Below are 22,189 nucleotides of genomic sequence, written 5' to 3'. Positions count from 1 at the left end.
CCGGCGGCGCTGAGCCCCAACCGAGAGACCGAGAGAGCCCAGGGATCGAGTACAGAAAATTAACCCTTTTTATTGATGCATTGCCATTGTTCTACATCTTTACCATATTATGTAGAAAATACTTAAAATACGAGCTACTTTGTAAAACCAAAGACAAACATTGAATCCAAAGATAAACTATGTTTTCACAATGGACCCTTCTCCCATATAGTTAGTATTAAATTTTTAAATAGCTATTTCTTTTTTGTTAAAATGATTTTTACAGCCCCCCCCTCCCCGATCCCCCCAAGTACATCAGCATTACAAACATAGATCAGTAATGTCAGGAACTACCTGCACCTACCGGCTTGTAGAAAGGAAGAGCACAACCAGAAAAGAAAGGTAAATCGTACACAGTAACTATCGCATATCAAATACATTTAGTAAAGGAGGAATTCCATTGCAATATCAAGGATCCAAGCAGAAATACTAACATTACATATAATGTACTGCTACATGTAGTGAGATAGATATATTCCAAGCTGAATCTGAAATCACACGTTTATATAAAGTTTAGCAACAAACAACCATGTGGACATGCGGCACCATTCAGAACTTTAAATAAAAGGAAGCAGGGCTGTGCCAATCCGGTCATTTAGAAGCAATTGAGTTCAATGTACTAAAAGGAATCGCTGAGTCAGAGGTTAATGACTGCATCCCGTCAATTAGGCGCTAAGCAGGGAGGCTGTCAGGGCTGTGAGTGCAGATCACCCATAGGAACAGCTCTGAGGGACCCCGGTGGGACCATGGTTAGAGCCAATAGAACCCCAAAATGGGTTTAAAGGAAATTAAAGAGGACTCTGATTTCGACCCAGAGAGCATTTATCTGCAATGGCTGTAGCAGCTCTGAAACAGAGACAGTTGGTTATTGAAAGTAATGGCAAAGCTGGACAGGAGGGATGCAGCTCCTTCCTGGGCTCAGAGCAGCTCAGTGTCCTGTGTCTGCCACCAGAGGAGCCTCAGGCTCCTTTGGAACAGAGCAGGTTTCATCCTTCCAATGTCAATTCCCATCTCGTCTGCTTCGTTCCAATGCTTTTGGAAACACGGACAGTGCAGGAGATGGCAGCGTGCTCTGTGAGCGCATCTGATTCATCCTAATGGCCATTTTCACCTGCTTTTTTTTAGGGGGTGTGGGAGGGTTGCACCCAAATTCCAGCACGTTTTGCTGCTGGTCTATTTGTTTTTCCAATTTGGACTTCATAGCCAACATTTCCTATTCATGTACAGGACATCAGGCTGTCCTGAAACACACGAGTTGCAACTTTGCCTTTGATAGAAAGGCACAACTCTGTACCCAGGAGGTATCTGAAGGGAAGTATTGCAAACAAGCAACGTGATACGGAAACGAGAAAGTGCTTACGGCAACAAAGAGCGTTATTGACACCAGTGATGTAAAACAGCACGACCTGTTGGGTATCCTCACAGCTACAGAAGTGCTCTGACTACAAACACACCAAACACGGGCACTAATGCTACCGTCCAGTTCTCAAGTCCTTCAGCCCTCTGCTGAAAGAGGCACCAAACCTCAATGGTTCGTCAGTGGCAGGTCAGCCCAGGCTTCCTTCTATCAATCACACAGAATTCCAGAAGTTCATTTTTGCACTGTCTGAGAACCGGACCGTCTTCCACTGGGACGGGCTCTAACTGGGATTCAAGGTTACCAAAAACCTCTTATTGCTGCGTAACGCTGCTGCCCGAGCCAGCCTGGCTTCCACCCGGACAGCCCCGGTCTGCCCATAGAGATGAGCAACAATTCCTGGCACCAGAGACCCAAGGAAACGAAGCACGGTTGGATTTGCCCTGCACACTGACTGGCACACAGCTGACACCTTCCCAACAACTCCACATTAGCAGCAGCATTAGAAAACTTCTTAATGGTATTATGTGCTTTACAGCAGGCTCTCTTTGGTATAAATATCCTATCACCAAGCTAGCAATATTTTTACAGGAAATGTCTACTATTAACGTGGGGGAAGGTAACGCCATACTAATCTACTAAAAAGTGATTGCACATATTTAATCACTTCCGCAAGATGAGACTAAACATTCCAATGCATTCCCAGCACTACCCTATTCGAAATGCACCGACAGACAGCTAACAGGACGTGTGCCATTGCCAGGAACAGCTGTAAGGGAACATCGCTTCACTCCAACTAAAAGGTTGCTTTTTATGACAGCATTAGAACTGAGAACAATGCACCTATGCAACAGACCGCTGTTCTTGCTGTGGGAAGCGTAGTGAATTGCTTCAATTCGACGGGGGCTTGCTGGTCCCTCATAAGGCAAGCTCACTGTAAACTCTATTCACACTACATCATCATTTAAGGCACTACAATAAGGGGACACACCAAACAACTCTTCATCACACATACCTGTGCAAAACAAATCTGAAAGTATCCTTTCCTCTCGTGAAGCTCTACTCCTCTCTCAGTGCTACAGTGATGAGCTCTAACCATTGCATTATATCACATACATTCCGACACGAATCAATTCATTTTGGTTTAAATACAAAGGATACATCAAACTCCATCCCCAGGGACGTTTTAAGAGTCAGACAAACACTAAGTACAGAGTTCAAGTATCATCACTACACATCTTGATTACAAAGACAGAACGTTTGGGGTTAGCAGGAAGTTTTGCTTGTTATAATTCTTCTAATCAATATGTACATATTTCATTTTCTGTAAAATATTAAAACACCACCAATACAAAACTTCTAAAATAGTTTTAAATTCAGTAATAAACTTTAAAATCTGGATTCTTTTTTTTTTTTCTTTTCTTTTTTTCCTCTTTTTTTTTTCCTCTTTTTTTTTATGCAATTCCTACATGCACGTCCTGTATACGAGTCTTCGTAAGAGCGCTTTAAGGAAGCTGGCGGCATATCCAGGAGGATATGGCCACAGGAGTATAAAAAGCTGTACACACACCAAGACAGTGATGTTTCATTGCATTTCTAATGGTTCAACTCCCTCGGAAATGAATCACGTGAAGAAAAACATGAAGGAAAAATAATATATATATAACCAGAATCAAAAAGCCCTGCGCTTCGGTGAAGGCATCCAGCTCTGCTATTGGGCCAGCTCCTAACGCTGCAGGATGCAAATGTTAGAGCAGTGTGGCACAATTCATTCTCAACTGAAGATTTCAGCATCCTCGTGAAGGCGTTGAGTTCTGTTACACAGTGTGACCTCGAAAAACCTAAAGGGATTCTCCAACGAATGCACTAATAATTCAGCTGCGTTATGGAAACAAAGAATTTGCAGGAAAGCAAAAGAGATTCCAGGGCTCCTGTTGAGTTCTTGTTGATTCCTGAATAAATGATGTGGCCAGGACGAGGCAGCTGCCCCTCCCAGCACTTCAAACCAAGCAGAGATGTAAACAAAACCTCGGACAGAAACACACAGAGATGTGATGGCTTCTCAAAACCAGCGAGTTGTTAAAGTGAAATAGGGAACAAAAGTTAAAACGCTCAGTTTGGGTGTTAGAGCTGCCCTGGCAACACAAAGAGATAAATGGGTGTTACAGTTTTAGTGGCAATATGGATCTGTGCAAGCTGCTGAAAAATCATCTGCTCATCTTCTTGTTTCAATTATACAAGTTAAAAAAAATCATCAGGATCTGGCATCCGAGACGCTTATCTTCCCTCCTCTTTCCATTAGCACAACAGAATGATTTTAAATAAAGGTGACCATGAACTTTTAAAAGCATCTATAAAAAGTAAGTAAAATTTGTAAAACTTAATTAGTGACCCTTGCACTGGTAACAAAGCATGCTGCTCGGTTAGTGACTCAGCTCACTAGAGACATCTTTGAACAACACACAACCAGAGAAGGGAGAAACGAAAAGCAGGCAGTTGTTACCAGGTAAAGATTCACCTGAAATCTTTCTCCAATTGCTCCAGCCTGTTGCAGGACAGGAATTGCTCTACCAAGAACTACAAGTATGAGTACTGGTTGATCTTTGTAGGGCTCAGCGGATATCCAGTGTAAATAGCAGATCCTCTGGAAGCACCAATATAGGACTGGGGAGCAAACTGGTGTTGGTACTGGGCAGGTGGAACATTTGCAGAAGTCAGCAGACTCGGACCAACACTCACAGGGACCTGGTGGACAAGTGTGCTGGGGTGGGCAGCGTACTGGGTGTGCCGTGAGGAGCCCTGAGGGGAGAAGAGATGGGCGATGGAGGTGGTGGAGCCCAACGTTGCAGCAGTAGTTGGAGCATAAGTGTACATATGTGGCTGGCTGGACAGATGTGCATTTGCAGTCGCTGCTGCCAGGTGGGGATGCACTGGGCTGCTGTGTTGAAACGTGTAGGGAGCCTGAGAAATAGTTGATGTGAGGGGTGCCACATAAGCTTGCTGCCTACGTGGGACTGCATTTCCGCTTCTCTCCTGTGAGGCCAGCACTGTAGTTTGCTGGTTCTGCTGGGAGAAGAAGGGAAAAAAGTCAAAAAGTAACCCTGAGGAGCAATGAGAGGTTCAGCCAGAGCCTCTCCTTTAACACCCATGTCCCAGCAGGACAGACGATGGCCAGGAAACATCACACAGTGCTTACCTGGCTGAGATTGAGAGGCTGCACGCCGTTTGTTACCACGCGGTGTGGTCGGTACCCGGTTGGTGTTATACAGCATCCTGATGACTGCCCACTCACAGAGGCCACAGGCTTGGTCTTACTGGTGCTGCTCAGGATGCCTGAAAGATTTCATCAGTTTAATCCCTTCTTCCTTCTCATGCTGCATGCATGCACTATGCCAGCCAGCTTAGGTAACTGAAGAACACAGCACCTGCTTTTGTAACAGCTATTTCTTCAATTACAACTTAAAATTTGATTGTACAAGAAAAGACCTTTCTAAATGAATGCAGCCAAATACACATGAAAGGTCATTGTATCAGTGACACTAAAAACAGACCGAGGCTTGCATTCTCAGAACATCACACCCAAAGCAGACAGTTAAAAACTGAAAACAAAGCTGTCAGGAATGAGACAGCATCCAAGCCCAACCTCCAAGCCCTCGCAAAAACCACTGAGCACAGTGAGCTATGAGAGTATATCTACCTGAAGCCTGGGTAGCTACAATGCAGTCGTTGAGCTGTGTTTTCAATGGTGGCACAATGATAGTCCGAGAGTTGGAGCTGTCAGCTGCTCCCCTGCTTGGCAGCTCCAGGGCACCACCTGTACTCCTGAGAGAAGAAAGTGGGTCTGTGGCATAGGGGCTGTTCAGGGAGGAGTCGGAATCAGGTGAGTCATTAACAGTAACGTAGCTGATGACATTGGATCTCTGCTTCATACCCAAACTGCAGGGAAAAAACACAAACAGGAAACATTCCAGCTTTTCCCACACGACATCTCCCCTACAGATCTCATACCCTCCTCCTAGTCATATGTGATCTGGTTAATTAGAGAGACAAACAATGAACTGAACATGATGCTGCATTTTCTGTCTTATGCAGTGGTTCTTAGCTGAGCCAGGGCTTTGCATGTAGGTGTCTCTGTCCTCCCTGATGGTTGGGCTCAGCTCAGGATCTATCAGCACTAATTGCCTAAATAAACTTCCTACCTGGCAGGTTTGTATTTGCTGTCCTCTTCCTCATCAGTGTCACTGCGAATGGTGATGACACTGACAGGAGGGCTTGGAGTGTCTGGGATCACAATGGGCTGGTGCTGCTCCTGCGCTGGGACGAGCACGTTGGAGGAGGAGGATGTGGAGCGCAGAGGACTGCTCCCAATGAGAGAGTAAACTTGAGTGGGCACAGTTTCTAGAGTGGAGCTGGACCTGGAGGAAAAGCAAAGCAGTATTCAGCTATGTGTCAGCAAGTCAGAATAAATCAACACCAGCATTAAGAACCGTCAGCCTCCAGCAGGATGGAGAACAGTACAAAAAGAAAAACACAAAGAGAATCTCAGTGCAGACACTAATACAGGAAAGCACCACAGAATGCGTCCCAGAAGGGACCGATGCACCCAGGAATGCTGTGATCAGGACTGATTCTTCTGTGCCACCCCTTGTCAGTCAGCTGCTGCTTCTGCCAGTTGTATGCTACGGCACCAGCACACTCTGAATGCATGAAGTCTCAGTTTGCCCCATACAGTAAAGCACTTGGTCAATCTTACTTCTGTGATGGTAAGAACAGTTTTTCACACCACAAAAGCAACCTGCACAATGCACCCACAGCCCCTACAAGGGCTGGAAGACAAAGCCTTACTTGGCTGTGCTTGGTGCTGGCTGCTTGTTCTTCTTTGCTGGAACATTGCTACTTTGCTGCTGCCTAACAACATGAGCAACTCCAACATTCAGAGGCTGCGCTGTAGCTAACGTCACGTGGTTGGTCAGTAACGATGGCTGTTGCATGAGGGTGCTGTACTGATTTCCATGGGAATGTGCATTCCTGGGGCAGGGAAAAAAACAACACAAAAAGACCCAAAGCCCATGACAACACTGCAGGCACTGCAGCACAGGCACAGCTGCACTGAGCCCCTGCGTGATTTTGAAAGGGGAGGGAGATATTCTGTGCAATGCAGCACATGGGACTGAACCCCACGTAGTCCCTACCTCCAGTCAGCTAATTGCTGGCTGCTGCCGATGGTCTCTGGAATCACAGCTGCTGGCTGAACGGAATTGTGCAAGGCAACCCCTGGGAGCTGCTGCCAGGTGGATGGAAGCAGTATTTGCTGGGTTCCCCCAGGCCAGGCCTGCTGCAAAACAACAAACAGATACACAGCTTCACTAGATTTCGGTTCCTACAGAGACAGAGAGAGCTGTTCCAAGCAATAAATGCACTTACGCAGATTGTTAACTTGCAGAGATAAGGGCACATCATTGCACTTTCTCAAAAGGTCTCAGTACAAAAAAAAAAAAAAGAGAGAAACAAGCTTCTCCTGACACTGTGCTGACCTTTCGTAGCCCAAATGCCACTGGGGAGAAGTGACATATCGTACTGCAGAATGCAGCCAGGTATTGTATTGCTGGATGCATCACAAGTGTTTTGGGCTACTCTGCACAAAGGTTTCTGCACACTGCTCTGCTGAAAGATTCCAGACAAAGGCAGTTTGGCTCTTTCTGTTTGTCTGGATTGCAGGGCTCATACTACAGTAGCCATCTCATAGCTGAGATAGCGCTGTCATCATGGAAAGCTACACCTCCTCAACTAAAATAGTAAAGAAAAGCCATGGTGAGAAAAATATCTAGTGATTTGGGAGGTACAGGAAGCTATTTTTCATTCATTGGTACTATCAGTGATTCTGTTCAAATTGGCAAAATGCAGAATTTTCTGGGGAAAAAAAGCCAACAATGACCTAAATTGTGCTACTCCTAAGGTTTTGAAACTGCTTCTCTATTGCACACTGAACTGTAAAAATGCTGCTTGTTTTAAAGGCAGTATTTCTGCAAGTAACAGATCCACGTGTTACAAATACTGGTTCCAAACAAGAAGCCTTCAAAGCAGAGAACTGCGAAACCCTCTGCCAACACAAGCGGAATAACAATAATATTAAAATAAATAAATAAAGAGAAATATGTTAAAAGTCACACCATGCGTCTTTCCAAAAGCCAACACCTGCACAAGACAAAGCAGAGAGTTTAATACAGCAAGATATATAATTCCCAATGAGAGGCAGAAACCGGGCCTTCCAAGCGACGAACTGTTTTGACAGAGGAAGGACAAAAATACGCAAAGCTTAGCAAATGGCTAATGCAAACTGAGGGGAAGCAGCAGGGAGAAGTGTTGGAAGCACTAAAGGTGAGCAAATTCACGCCAAAGGCTCCCAGAATCCAAACAGGAATGGTAAGTTCTCCGGGGAAGCTCAGAATTCAGGCTGGCAGCTCGGAGCCGGCTCTGACTCCCGCTGCTGTATGGGGGAGCTGAGCGGCAACTCTGCCATACACGCAAAGGAGAGAGCAGATCTAATTTGCCTGTTGTTGAATCGAGCTCTGCTACAGTCACCCCTTGCTGTTTTCAGAGCCTAGAGAGCAGCCTTTGGGCAATCAAAACACAAGAGGAGGAAAGGAGATGCGTCCCTGGAGCTGTCAGCTCAGAGCTGGGACCCAGGAGAACCCCTCCTGCCTTCCCCCTCCTCCGAAACAGGGAGCAATTCCCTCGGTTCAGAACTCAAACGAGCAGGATTTCATTTCCATACAGGTATGGCCTGAGCAAATTCCACTTTGGGAGAGGTCTTGGAAGAAAACGACACTCAAACTACCACTCTAAAGCCACAAGAAACAACATGGTTCACAGAAGAAATGGAATGTGCTTTGAAGGACATGTGAGGATACCAGCACTTCAGTGCACCGCAATGCTTTCGTAAGCTTCACTGATCTGATTCTGGAGTTTGACAATGACTTCTCTGTGGCACTTACAAAGTTGTTGTGGTGCAGGTGCCAAATCCATGCAAAGAGGGCAATTTTGGAACCCAGCATTTCCTAAAGGTGTGTTTACTTCCCCCGCCATTTTTTTGGCAGTAGTTCCAAATAGCCTAAGCGCTATCTAGTGGCACTTTTGATACAGCTCACCTTTAATTTCAACCGAGAAATAAGTATAAACTGAAAGTATCTGTGAAGAACGGCATCTTTGTTTGGATGAAACGAGCTACCTGTGGTTGGCTATGAATAACAAAAGGCCAGAACTGTTGTTGTCAATGGCAGAGATTGAGAGAAATTGATTCCTAAAGCAGTGTGCTACAGAATTGGCTGTCATTAAAGGCTTTAGCCTGTGCTTAACGACCTGACACATTTCTACACACAAAGCAGCTTTACAGGTGTCCAGACAAAGCAGGCAGCTAACTTGCCAGGTAGTTCAAGTTCTGGCCATCCAGGTACCTGTAGCAGAATCGAGCTAAAGACTGATTCCTTTGTATTCAGCAATCAAAAGGCAAAGATAGGATAGTAAGCAGAGAACAAGAACAATTGTAGCTCTTCTACAGCCTAGCTTAGAAGAGCTTTGTAGTACTAGGCCAGTAAAGAGTAATAGTCAATGGATCTGGATTCTTTACAGAGCCACACTAAACATCAGAGTCAGACAGTGCTTCAGCAATGTTGGGGAGGAAAACAACAAGACATTAAGATGTAGCGAGAACACAGCCACAAGATGGCACATGCTTCCATGCCCTCTGCAAGTCTAAGTTAAAACAAAAACTCAGTTAGTGAACACAATCAAGGGAGGCAATTACCAGTACTGCAGCCGTCTGTTCTACTAGCGCCGGCCGGCCGGCTGCGCAGTTCAGAGTAAAGGGGACCGCATACTGCGGAGTGATGGTGGCTACTTGAGGATGAAGAGTTGCTACCATTAGTGGTGTACAGCTTCCCTGAAATGTAGATCAGGCAGTGAGTGAAACAAACGTACCGAGGCAGGTAAGTGGGTTCAGCAATAGGGCTAGACAAGGTTTCACCTCACTGGCATTTTACGGTGCTTGAGTAACTTCCAGAATTGCAATGGGTGCAGTGAAACCAACACTCTGACCCCCTGGGCATGTTCTTCTAAGCAATTACATGTCCCTGAGGGCAACACGAGGAGCAGGGAACTGGGGAATAGCATCTCCCCCATGACACAGTATAGAAGTAAATACGAGATAGCGTTCAGCTACTACTATATTTTACCAGGTCCCAGAGAACACACTGCACTGTTTTTACATCCTAAGCCATAAGAAACTGCACCCCACCAGGACACAGCTTTTAGTATCATACCTCCACATTCACATACAGCACTCTTGGAAAAAAACAAGGCATTTATTAAAAGGCACCAAAGGTCTTTTGTATTATTATGGAGCAAAGTTATCTGTGATGAAACTGTCAAGAAATGACCAACATTAGTCCCTAAAATATCTAATAAAATCAGATTCTCAGTTTACAATTTGCCTTCTCAAGAAAACTAACGTTTGGATTCAAGATGGGCTTCCTTCAAATATATTCTGCTTTTTGGATACTGTCACCTGCCCAGCTCTGCCAAACAAAACAGAGATCACAGAATGCCACCCAAATTACTTGGACTGAACAATCTGAAATTGCTTCTCTGCAAGTAGGTCAGCAGTACGACACACTTCCTGGACAGTGAAATTAATACAGTATGTGTTAACGTCAGCAGAAGCTTAAATTATACAAATAGAAAGGACTGTGCTCAATTTTAAAGGCAATGACAATTTTCCAGTGAATGATACTCAGGAATCATTGGGTCTTCACTGTTCATATGAAATAATTTTTTTGAAATATATATATATTTTTTTCATTTATGACACATTAATGATGTTTATAACATCAATTTCTAGAATGCTCTGTGAATTTTGGCAGTGCGTGTTGCTTAAACTGCAAACAGAAATAAGGGTGTCGTTGCTCCAGATCACTTCACACTAACAATGCAACTAATGGAGGAGAATTCATACAACTTCATTTGAAGATGAAATTTAACACAAACAGCCTTTGCTGCTACCTCTGCTTTCTGGGATCTCAATTCTCACAGAACAGATTTCTTCTAAAATGTGCTGCCTCATTTTTGAAGTGCAGACAAAAACACACTGCAGACAGCTCTAAGGTTGTAAAAAGGCAGTCTTCTTTTCTAACAGCTAGAATGTGCACATTTATTCCTGCTGTTAAACCAAACTCCTCAAACCAGGGAGGCTCATGACATAAAACAGTTCACTCTTTAAATACTCCAGAAAAACAAAACAAGAAAACGCTTTCTTATAAGTGACCTGCATTTAAACCTTTCGGAGTGTTCTGAGAATCTCCCAGCATTCACCCCAAGCACCAGAAGGTAAGTCAGGTTCTCCTGGACAGCGATAGGAAATACAGTTAACTCAGGAATTCTTGTTGTTATTTTATCTTTTTTTACCTGTGTGAGAACTCCAGATTGGATCTGCAGTGGCTGTGCTGCAGGTGCTTGTGGTACAATTGGGACAGCATTCTCCATCCTTACTGGGAACCCGGAATGCTTTGTAGTTGCCTGAAGTCCAGCTGTGGAGGACAAGAATAAATCATAGCTCAGACGGTTTACTTATGTCTATGTGTTCTTTTCAAGTTCCAACCAAGTAAAAGAATAGAGGGTCAGATGAAGAAAAACTGTTTCCTTTGACAAAAGTCTTACTAATAGAACACCAGCTGGAGTAAATACTTCTGCAGCCCCCATTGCTAAAGGACAACGATGGACAACCAGCTCTCAAAAGCTCTGTTCAATTCTTCAGCCTTGTTTTCACACACCAGTAGTTCCCATTTCATAAATAATACTCCAGACTGGCACAACCCAGGTATAAAAACAAATGAAGAACTTCCAGTTTTAACAGAACTATGCTTGTACTAACTTGATTGCAGTTTGTGATGGTTCATTTCTTGTTAGCAAACTACACAACTGCATCAGTGATTGTGAACTGACTTGAGCAGATATTCTCTCTTGGTACAAAAAAAACATGGCCAGGCGTTTTCTTATTTTCAGATAAGTCTGACTGTGTTCAGTGCTTTCTGAGGAATGTTGTTGTGTTCAGTTCGAAGGGAAAAACTGGTTGAGCAACCAGATGAAGGCTGCAACTGAGGCAGGCAAAGTACTGCCACCTGCTCAAGCTCACCTGGAAGAAAACCAAACTGTCTACCCGTGTCTGACCTGATTCTGCTCTTCATTCTGATGTGACACACACAGAGTGATCTTCTGCACTTTCTCAACATGATGTCAATCACAATTCCTCATTTTAATCTAACTGAAAGCACAGTATCACACAAAGATGCTTTTTTCTGCTTACTTTGGAAAGCAGGGGGACAAACAATGAATGTCTGCTGGAATGGGTCGGTCTGCGTGCAGATCTGGGTGGTTCCAGGTTGCAAGGAGACACTCTGCTGTGCCACACCTGCAACTGGTGCTGCAGATGATGGATAGAGAGCAGACTGATAATTTAACAAGGAGACGTCCGAGTTTGCCAGGGAAAGAGTAGCAGCAGCAGTAGAATTGGAAGCCAACACACTGGCCTAGAAAACAAAAACAATGTAGATTTATCAATTGCACTCATTGTAAAACAAGAACCGTCAAGACTATACTGTGTAGCAAGCACCAGGAAAAGGTTTTAAGTAAAAAGCCCAAGATAACATAAGAAAAAACATAAGCTGCACCAACTTCACGTATGTCGCTGAACTGACAGGCCAATGTGATGAGGTAAAAAAGAGCCCTGGCCTAAGTTATGGAAAACAAGACTTCAAAACAAGAATACAAATTGTGGAATGTGACTTAAACATACTGCTTTGCAGAAAAGAACAGAGGGCTTAAAATGAGGCTGCTCAAGTTTTTCTATTAGTACAAAACAGTTAGCAGATGCTATTACCTGGTTGTGCACTGTATTGAGCTGGTTGTTAAAGCTCATTGTCAGATTTGTGCTTGTATTAGGAGCAACGTGAGTGGTGAATGGGCTCTTAATCTGATTCACTGTATCATACATATTAACTCTTCGCTTGCAGATCTCCATATTCTGAAAGCAGGATTTCACGCTGGAAGAGAAGACAGAAGGAAAACATGAGATTAGGTACAATGCAATTCAACAGAGATACTACATTCCTGACGTTATGAACATGCTTTCAGGTTAAGTACTTTTATTTTCCTGTTTTTTTTTTTATTGTTGCTTTTTTGGGTCCCCCTGAAACAAAACAAGGAATCCAAGGAAGCTTACTGATTACTGTGTGGGAAATCCAGTAGATGGGTCATTGTAACAAAAGGATGGTTCAAAGTCTTCAGCGGAGTAATTCTCTTATCTGCATCAATAGTCAACATTTTCTTCAACAAATCAATATACTCCCTTCGGTCAGCCTTCTCTGCCAACATGTCGGTCCCTTCTAAGTCTGTAGACATATTCACCTTGAAAACAAAATGAGAGTAGTATGCAAACATTACATTCATTACTGCTTAACCATTCAGTAACTTCATATCAAACACAAATATTTACAAACCATTTCTGTCTCTGAGCCAGCTTAACTTTAGCTACTATAGCACTAGCATTTAGGAAGGAAGTCAATCTTACACAAGCATTCTCATCTCAACATGAAGTTGGTCTGCTCAATAGACAGCAGCCAGGCTTCATTCTCCACTGCCTAGCAGGGCCGTAAGAGGCTAGAAAAACTGACTGGTGAGATTCTACATTCTCTGCACAGATGTACAGTGATGATAACAGCTAGAAAATCAATAGGAAATGGAGACCAACGTGTTTAAGACTCAAGGCCTCAAATCATTAAAAACACTCAGATATTCCCACTTATAAATTCTGAAAACATAATGGGCAAATGGAACAAGCTGTGGTTCCAGTCAACGCGCTCTCTCAGATTTCCAAGGCTCACCAAGAGCCCTAATCCTACAAACACCTGCAGGTGCTTAACTTCCCTGCTACTTGACTGCAGCTAAGCTGTTCCTAGCAATGCAGGCTAAGAACACTTGTTACATCCACCAGATCAAAGCCTAAGCAAGAACAGGAAATCTCTAATTGCTTCATAATTAACATTTTCACAGCCTTTAATACAGTGATTTCTGATGCAAATTGGCACCATGGCAAACCTATATCAGTGTTCTCAATAATATGTGGAAGAAGTCTGTACTGGTTCAGGAGCCTCATCTTAAAGACACCAATAACGTATGTACTTAAAATGAGTTGTCTGTGTGTTTCTACATACCTGCGCCATATCATCCAAACAGTTGAATATATATTTCCTTGCTTCTTTTGATTTTATCCCTGTCTCCAACTCATGTTCCTCTGGGGTCTATAAAATAAAGCATTTGTTAATATGAATGGAGTTTTGAGAAACTGAGATATGAAAAAAGAAAAAGCAACATGACAAGCATTGAGCCAGGTCATCTTTTGCCTGCTTCAGTATAAATCATATGCTTGCATGCCAAACACAAGCAGTCACGGGTTCTCATCCCTCTGAAACTGGAAATACCACTCATTACTCACTGCCAAAGCTGAATTAACAACTGGATCAGTTCCCCTCAAGGCTTTCTTAGGTAAGTACTAATGTGAAAAGAACAGAAGAGCTCTGATTTAGGAAAAGACTATTTTTTAATCTCCTTTTTAAAAAGAAAAACAAAATTCCCTCCTTTTGCAGCTCAGCTTAAAAGTCAATCAAACGTCCATCTGACTCCTTCCTGTCCTCTGCCAGTACACAAACCAATCTCTGTTCAGCTGAAAATCACCATCAGGAAATGCTCCCCACTTTACTCCCTATTGTCAGGAGATGACAACGAGATGACATGCTTCCAAGACTGAGCAGACCATAATAAGCAACCATTATCTCAGTTACTTCAACACCCACTCTTTGCTGGTGCTATCATTCATAGTTGCTATTGTTAGCTGAGTATTAGGAGGTCTGCACAATTTCTGGAGTGCATTACACAAATCAATGATATTTGAATGGCATTTCAGATCCAACCTTAACGAATCAGGTGTCGATTTATAGCAAGTCCACAGTGAACAAAACAGAATTGGACGTTAAGAAGACATACAAACCTTTAGCCTCCACAGTGGGTATCCCAAATTTGGATCTCTGTTAAAAAACCTGCTTGTTTTCGTTCCTGCACTGAGAAGATACTCCGCTGGAAGGCCTTGAGTTTGTGAAATATAACGAATCTAGGAAAGAAAATAATAAGAATCAGGACTCCCAAAATAATCAGCTGATGCTTAACGTAGCAGTTAGCAACCAGCTTTGTTCACAGCTATTAAGAAACCACCTGCAAATAAAGAATGCCCAGATAACTGACATTAAAGAGACTATCTCAAGTATTTCTAAGGATATTTAACTTGTTCAGTCACATTATCTGCCAAAATTGTAGGTTTTGTATAAACACTGGTTTATGAAAATCATCTTTGCCTGCACTCTGAGCACACAACAATGTCATGACAAAGCTCTCATTTGAAGAAAGCAAGCCCAAACCTCTAATCCAATCGCTCGTGTCCTCAAAAGCGTTTAATACATTTAACACATAACAAAATCATAAGAAATCTGAAAGAGGCACCTGACCAGCTGCGATAGCATCAGTAAGACACAAGGCAGAGAGGTACCAGGCACAAAGGCGTGCTCCAAAACAGCCCGTTATTATAAAACACAGCACGTTCTTTGATATATTCTAAATGTTACATGGCTGCTGCTGATATTTGCTCTTCAGGAGTACAGTGAGAAACGTGACATCACCTTTGTCACGACTATTCCCCAGCAGGAGCCTATTTAAAAGTTTCCAAGAAAACCAGTAACATTCTAATTTATAAAACTAATGGCTAGGAGCACAGTGTTATGGTAACTGGGCTTTGTTCAGATTTTCATATATAGCTTTTTTAGCACGTCTCTTGTCTTATTTGCAAAACTCCTCCTCCTCCTCAGAGCAGCTGAATACGGTGATAAACTGATGGTTATAGTTTGTGTGCCAGATAGAACAACTGATTCACTTTCCATGTATGCCAGTGTGAATCTGAAGTATCTGCAGGCAGCTATCTTTGGTATCCACACAGTAGCTCAGCTAAGTGATCTGCTGGCCTATGAGACTTATCTCTTCCTTATAAGTAAATAATGTTTAAACAATCATTGTAAAACCCATCCCAAGCTGTGAACTCATTCCTAAGAGGTCCCTGCAGAAGTTCTGCCCGAGCTTTCATTTGCTGCTGTGGAACCTCAGAAAACATGAAAGCAAACCATCTCCATATTTCAAGGGCAATTCAGATATCAAAATCAACCACATGAAGTCACACCTTACAAAGGACTGCAAAATCCTGCTGTTAAGCAATGGAAAAAGCACCTCCTCCCCACCCACATACATGGCTAGATAAGGTTCTCAGAATTACACTAAACTCACTGTGCAAGGAAACCACCATGGTGTGTCTCAGTTATTTTCTAACTCATTCTGCTCATTAAAGTACCGCTGGGTTTCCTTTGGAAATTCACAGTGTTAGCTAGTGAATACCTAGCCCATACCAAAAACTAAGTTTGAAAGCTTACTTCTGTGTGCTCTGTCACATAAGGAAAACTATACCAAGAGTTGTCACATCACCAACAAAAACCACAGTGGAAAAGTCAGTCTTAAAAAACCCCTTACACAGAATTTTTGCCCCTTTACAGGCAACTGAGGAGCCCAGGTAATAACGCTAAGAATCCACTGAAAGAAATAATTAGTGCAAAATGCCTTTTTGGTGCCTTGCCCTTGGTACTGCAGAGACACCATGGGCCCAAATACGTTGGGTTCAAAGGGTCTGGATACAGATCACTGTGGCTTCAACTCAACATCCCCACGCTCCCCACACACTCACCTGATCATACTCAGAGGCTCCTGGATACAGAGGCCAGCCCAGAAACAGCTCAGCTATCACACAGCCCAGCGACCACATGTCAATAGCTTCACAGAATGGTAAACCCAGGATGATCTCAGGAGCCCTGATGAAAATGAAAGAAAAAGGTGGGGAAGGAGGGTTAAAATCTTCAAGAAAACACAGCCCTTTAATAATTTCTCTGGATAATGCTCCTTCATCTGAGTAAATCCATGTGAAATTAAGAGATTCATGTTCAAGCAGACGTTTCCTTAGGTGTCCTAACAAGCTCTACCTTTTTATCACTTTGCACGGCTGATTTTGCTTTATTGCCAGGTGCTCTCCAACCTTATGCAGCTGTGAGACAGAGTGACTCCTTTAGTAACTGCTTTAATAACACACAACAGAGGCATCCCTGAGACAGCACACAGCCTGCCCTAACAGAGACGTCCTGGCAGAGGGTGCCCAGACCTTTCTTTGCAGGTCTCCCTACCCAGGCACCCAGCTGCCTGCATGTGGAAAGGAATCACACCTGCAGACCCAGAAAAAGAAGCTCTTGATGGAGGCACCTGCTTTCTGTTGACTCGTTTTCATGCAGGGTTTGGAGAGTTTCGAGTTGAAAACAGATCAGAAGAGCACAGCTGGATATTCTGACTTCTCTTCAAGGTTGTGCTACAGGTTTCTGTGCACTGAACCACAGCTAAAGCAAAATGTATCGGCCTGGATTGCCCTGAACAGGTGATGGGGAAAAATCGATGCTGCAGGAAGGATTTCAGGGAGATTTCCTTCTGGAAGCAACTCAGGACACAAAATGATGCTTTAGGACAACTCTTCACCCACACTCAGTTCTGAAACAAACTGATGCTTTGCTGTTAGACACAATTCTGGTCATGTATTTGCATACAGCATAAAGCCCAAGTGCTGCAAGAACCACGTGAGTTGGTATGGGAATTTACTCTGGAAAGTACAAACATTAAAACCTTGCTCTTCTTCATGCATAACTAACACAACAGCAAAGATAGAAAAGTCCTGAACTACAGGCTAGTGGTTTTCATGACGTGACTTTGGTAGCATGTCCTAAGGCCAACATGCCATTCCTTATATTGTACCATATTGTAGAGCCTGGTGTTAAAAAAAACCTTCTGAAACCAATTCTGATCTTTCCACAGAACTCTGAAATGCTTTGCATAACATACAGGTGCCAACAGATCTCACACCTTCAACTGTTCAACCCAAGTGCAGTTCACACACAACAAGGAGTGACTCTCCTATTAACCCCCCTCTGAGCTGAGGTGACACAGATACAGCCCTTGGTTAAGGTGACTGTACACAATTACCATGAGCCAGGCTCCAAAATAAAGCACTCATCCCAGCTGCCCAGGCCTCTAAAAAGGCAGATGACTGCGCTGGCTATTGACTGCAGTGAGGTCAGACCTAAACCCTGCTGCTCAGCTTTAAAGGAAGGCAGTTCTTTTATTATGTGAAAATATGATCTTGTCAACATGAGGAATATCTGATATTTCAATTCTGAATCTCCAGCTAAAGCTTTTACTGTAAAAGGACCAGGTGAGGCTAGATGCAGCTCTCTATAGGCTAACAGGTACTGAAACTTCAATATCAGAATGACAGTAAGTTAAATTCTATGCATTTTATTCCCTGGGACTTAAATGAACTCCTCACAAGCCACTCAACTTCATTCTGATTCAAGGACAGAGCTGGCAAATGAGTCTCTATCATCTTCTCTCACACTGCTATAATTAGTGGCCTTATGAGATGTGAGTTGAAACAGGACAACAGGCACAGGTCACTTTCATAGCTGGCCTGTGAAAGATTAAAGTGAGCTTTACTGTCTTAAGCTCTTTGAAATAAGAAATCAAACATTCACGCTTTACATACGTGCTTGTCAAGTCTGCTCTGACTGCCAAAGTTAGCAAATCTGCTTGGGCACTGTTAAAAGAGGATTCAAAGCAGCAGCAGAAGAATCCAAGGCTTGGTTGAAACCCTTCAGAACATGCCACGTTCCTAAATGCACAGAGGTGTTTTTCCCTTCTGTCCTATTCAGAGCTCCAAGTCTCATTCAAACAAAGATGGATCACTGCTCAGTAGCAATGAGTGTAATTAATAAAGGAATGATTTTCCCCTCAGGGCACATATATGGATCAGCAAATTTATCTTATGGCATCTGATTTGGCTGCTTCAGAGTTCTCTACAGGAAACTCAGTCCAGTAACAGGCCATGGAATCACACAACACTTCAAGTTTATTCTTAATGGCTGACAGAGCCAAATGAAGAACTGGTCTGTATTGTCTTATTAAGGCACTGAAAAGAATCAAACTTAGAGCCCATTGAACATGAATTTAACGTGAATTGTTTGCAGCAATCCAGCTCTGACAATTAAGTGGCTTCTGCACCATCTTCCTAAGTTCCTGGAACGTGGATTTTACTAAGCAACACCATCCAGCTAATTACATATCAACCTAAACATTAGCTTTCCACATCACAGCGTTCTTAACTTCAGTACAGCAGACAGTCTGAAGGTTCTCACCCTCCTGGCAGCGTCAGTCCCAGCTCTGAGGGCAGCGGAAGCAGCTCTGAGCTCAGCCCTGCACACAAAGACAAGCAGCCAGCTTCCTTCCCAGCAGCCCCTTCCAGATACTTATCGGCCCTTGCTACTTTTGTCTCAGCCAATCTGGCTTTTGTGCGCACCATATTACAAACTGGAAAGCACTATGAGCCTCTCCAGGCTGCTCTGCCCACATCTGTTGCAAGTCAGAGCAGACTTGAGCAGTGGTCAACGCAACAACAGGATTAATAATGTATTTTAGAAAGCGAGCGTTTTAACAGAGTCATAGTGCATAAAAGACAATTGCAGCTACAAAAAATAAGTACTTTAGAATTGAAAAAATCGGTGCCAACCAGCTGAGTGAAGATCATTAGGAAAGCATTAAGAGAAGGGTGTATGTCGTGAAGGAAACTGTATAGAAAGATGGGACTCGGTGCAAGAAGCAGCAAGAGAACAAACAGAACAAGCACAAAGTAAGAGCTGGCCTGAAAGTGAAGCTCGGGAAAGACATCAAACAGGGGCAAGGCAGGGTGGGGTGTCCCAGCCCGGTCTGTCCCAGCTGGAAGGACCAGATACTGGCTGTGTTTTGTGCCGAGCTCACCCAGAGCAACCCCTCACACACAGCACAGACCTGCTCGCTTCCCTCTGAAGGCAGAGGCACAGCTGCTAATTGAAGTCTATGGCTACTTACACTCTCTTATTGACAGAACCAAGCTTGAGGAAAAACTGAAAAGTACAGCCTGCTTTACCTACTCTTTCTGAGTTTGTCTGCCCATAAAATAGGGCTTTTTTCTTTTTAATTCTTAGCAGTAAAGCAGAAGACATTTATACAGCTCACCAAGGGCAGCACAGACCCATCTCATGGCCATTTATAAAGAACTACAGGTCTCACAGCATCACAAACTCATGACAGAACTAATCAACTCACTGCCTTAATGTGGGGTAAGAGGAAGGCAGCAGACTGCACATTATGCCACGTTTGCAAAGCAGAAGTTCCATTTATTCACACACAAGTTTCACAAACCTCCAGGAAACAGGCAGAAAGGTGAACAGGCTGATGATTTCCTTCCCCTGGCCCCTAACTGTAATCAGACCGAACAGCAGAAGAGTCAGAAGCATTTGCAGAAGCCAGTCCCTATCAGATCAGCTTTCCCGTGCCAGGGCAGCATTCTGAAAGCAAGCATTGTGTCACTACTCACCTGTAATAGCGCGACTGCAGGTAAGTGGAGCACACTGCTTTGGATACGTGGCTGGCTGAACCAAAGTCTATCACCTTCACTCTGTAGGGCTGGCGTGCGGGATCCACCAACATAATGTTTTCCGGCTTCAAATCAGCGTGTATCAGACCCAAGCTCTTTAACTTCATCAAGGCAGTAGCCACTTGCTGCAGAATTGGCCGGATGTATTTCAGGGGCAACGGGCTGAATTTGTTTTGTTTTAAGAAATCGTATAAGTTCTGTTCTAGCATCTCAAATACAAGGCATGTATGATTCTTGTGTTGAAAGCATTCATAGGAGCGAACAAAGTTATATTCGTCTGCATTCTCACTGCTCAGGCGAGAGAGGATGCTCACCTCTATCTGGCCCTGCCTGGCGTAGGAAGGATGGTTCTTCAGGATTTTGATGGCTACAATCTCCTTTGTGCTTCGCTTCCAGCACTTTGCCACCTGCCCAAACGTCCCACGGCCCAGGAATTCCAGGACCTCGTAGCTGTTTGTCATGGAGCACAGGATCTCATGCTGGACCAGCTGATAATCCCCTTCTCCACTGGAACTGCTGCTCTTTGTGGTTACCGTGGTGGTCGTGGCCGCAGCACCCACCGCAGGTCTGTTTTGCAGCATGAGAGGTGGATGTTCCTCAATTATCTGCACGCTACCGTTGCTGTCTACCTCTTCACTTTTCCTTTTTAATCCACATTTTTGGTACGGTTCCAGTAAAGAAAGGTTGGTCCTATGCGTTAAGGTTTGGCTGTTCTGGAAGGATGCTGTCGCGCTGCTGCCCGTGCTGTCAGCCGCTGTAACCACAATGTGCTCAACAGAAGGAGCGGGGAGAAGGAGGTTCTGGTCGTACGCAGGGACGCTGAAGTTGGCCACCTGATGAGAAGAGCTTGCTTGCCCTTGAGCTGCTGGGAGGTTCTTGCTGTGGGTATAATACTTGTCACTACTGCTCTGTCCTGAAACATCCCAGACGGAGGGCTCCACTTTCAGTTTCTTGGCACTGCAGAAGGCACTCGAGGATACTGACGGAGGGGAAAACACCTGCAGCTGTGAGGCCATACCTGAGGAAGGACAGAACCCGTTAGCAGCAGCAGGGTGCCATCAGAACCAGAAACATGCTGAGGATCTCCCTGAGCACCACCAAAGCCTGGGGAAGCCATGTGTGCAACCACCCATTGCTAAGGCACCCTCATAGCACACAACAGCACCGCGTTACCTCCATGCCGGCAGCACAACACGCACAGAGCTCGGTGCTCCACATCCCTAAGGCTGAGCAGCACGGGGCGCATGACGGGGCAGCACAGCAGGAACACGGAACCCGGCACGCAGGCGGGAGGCGCGGGGTGCTCGGATACTTCGTTTGTTTCCGTTTCCCTCCCTAACGGCCACAGCGGAGCCAAATGGAGCCCGACCCGGCACAGCCCAACTCAGCGCCGTGCTGGAGCCGGAACGCCGCGTTGCGTTGCGTTGCGTTGCACACAGCGCCCGTTGCCAGGAGCGCCGCGCTCCGGCCCGCTCTGCCCGCCCGCCCGCTCGGGGCGCGGCCGCCCACACCAGGCCCAGCCGAGCGGCGAGGCCCCGCGCTGCCGCCCGCCACAGGCCCGAGCCCTCCCCCCGGCTCCCCGCTGCACTCACCGCCGGTGTGTGGTTCTCAGCCTCGGGCCGAAGCTGCCTGTGGGACACGCGGGGGTGCGGAGCCCCGCAGCGGGCTCATCATAGCCCCGCCGCGGCCGCCGGCCCGGCCCGCTCGGCCCGCGCACGCCGGGGGGAGCCCCCAGGCCGCTCCGCCGCCGCCAGGCTCCGCCTCGCCCTCACGGCACGGCCGGGCTCCCCCAGCTCCGCGCCGTCTCCGCCGCCACCTCCGCCCGGCCGGGCCCGAGCGACGCCGCCACCGCCACAGCGCTCCCGCCGCTCCGGGCCCCAAGGCCGCTGGCGCCAGACTGAGGCAGCCGAGCACAGAGCGGGGCGGGCAGAGCGCCGAGCAAAGGAAGGGGGCGGAGCGGCCGGGAGGAGCCACGGGCTGAGACGGGATGGGACGGGCCGGGCTGCGGGTACCGGGCTCCAACGGGGTGGGATGGGGACACAGAGCTCCAACGGGGTGTGCAGGGCTCTTGGGGTCGCCTTATTACAGCC

The 22,189-nt window shown here is 45.3% G+C and overlaps 1 protein-coding gene across 9 annotated transcripts; it reads right to left on the bottom strand.

Moving 5' to 3' along the window:
• Positions 1 to 50: 50 nt before the first annotated feature.
• HIPK1 (homeodomain interacting protein kinase 1) lies at positions 51 to 21,941 on the bottom strand. Of its 9 annotated transcripts, none has more exons than XM_015885208.1 (16): positions 21,692 to 21,941; positions 20,040 to 21,117; positions 16,281 to 16,404; positions 14,493 to 14,612; positions 13,660 to 13,746; positions 12,669 to 12,853; positions 12,327 to 12,489; positions 11,754 to 11,976; positions 10,856 to 10,977; positions 9,201 to 9,335; positions 6,589 to 6,731; positions 6,242 to 6,424; positions 5,596 to 5,811; positions 5,094 to 5,332; positions 4,593 to 4,729; positions 51 to 4,462 (listed from the first exon to the last, which is right to left on the bottom strand). In XM_015885208.1, the coding sequence occupies exons 2-16, from the start codon at positions 21,113 to 21,115 to the stop codon at positions 3,974 to 3,976; spliced, it is 3,642 nt and encodes a 1,213-aa protein (XP_015740694.1). In that variant the 5' UTR covers positions 21,116 to 21,117; positions 21,692 to 21,941; the 3' UTR covers positions 51 to 3,973. The 9 variants fall into 9 exon arrangements, with proteins under 9 accessions (XP_015740694.1, XP_015740693.1, XP_015740691.1 ...); XM_015885207.1 differs by lacking the exon at positions 21,692 to 21,941 and adding an exon at positions 21,273 to 21,293 and having other exon boundaries at positions 6,589 to 6,728; XM_015885205.1 differs by lacking the exon at positions 21,692 to 21,941 and adding an exon at positions 21,273 to 21,292.
• Positions 21,942 to 22,189: the final 248 nt, after the last annotated feature.

This window comes from Coturnix japonica, chromosome 26 (genome assembly GCF_001577835.2).
Source record: "Coturnix japonica isolate 7356 chromosome 26, Coturnix japonica 2.1, whole genome shotgun sequence".
Taxonomy (NCBI): Eukaryota; Metazoa; Chordata; class Aves; order Galliformes; family Phasianidae; genus Coturnix; species Coturnix japonica.
Note: the sequence above shows the minus strand (reverse complement) of the source record. Positions and strands in the feature narration are given on the sequence as shown.

Coding starts and splice junctions, on each gene's coding strand:
- HIPK1 (XM_015885208.1), bottom strand. CDS start 21,115: ATGGCCTCACAGCTGCAGGTGTTTTCCCCTCCGTCAGTATCCTCGAGT. Junction 13,747..14,492: donor ACCCACTGTGGAGGCTAAAG/GTTTGTATGTCT, acceptor TTTATTTTATAG/ACCCCAGAGGAACATGAGTT. Junction 12,854..13,659: donor GTTTGGATGATATGGCGCAG/GTATGTAGAAAC, acceptor TTTGTTTTCAAG/GTGAATATGTCTACAGACTT.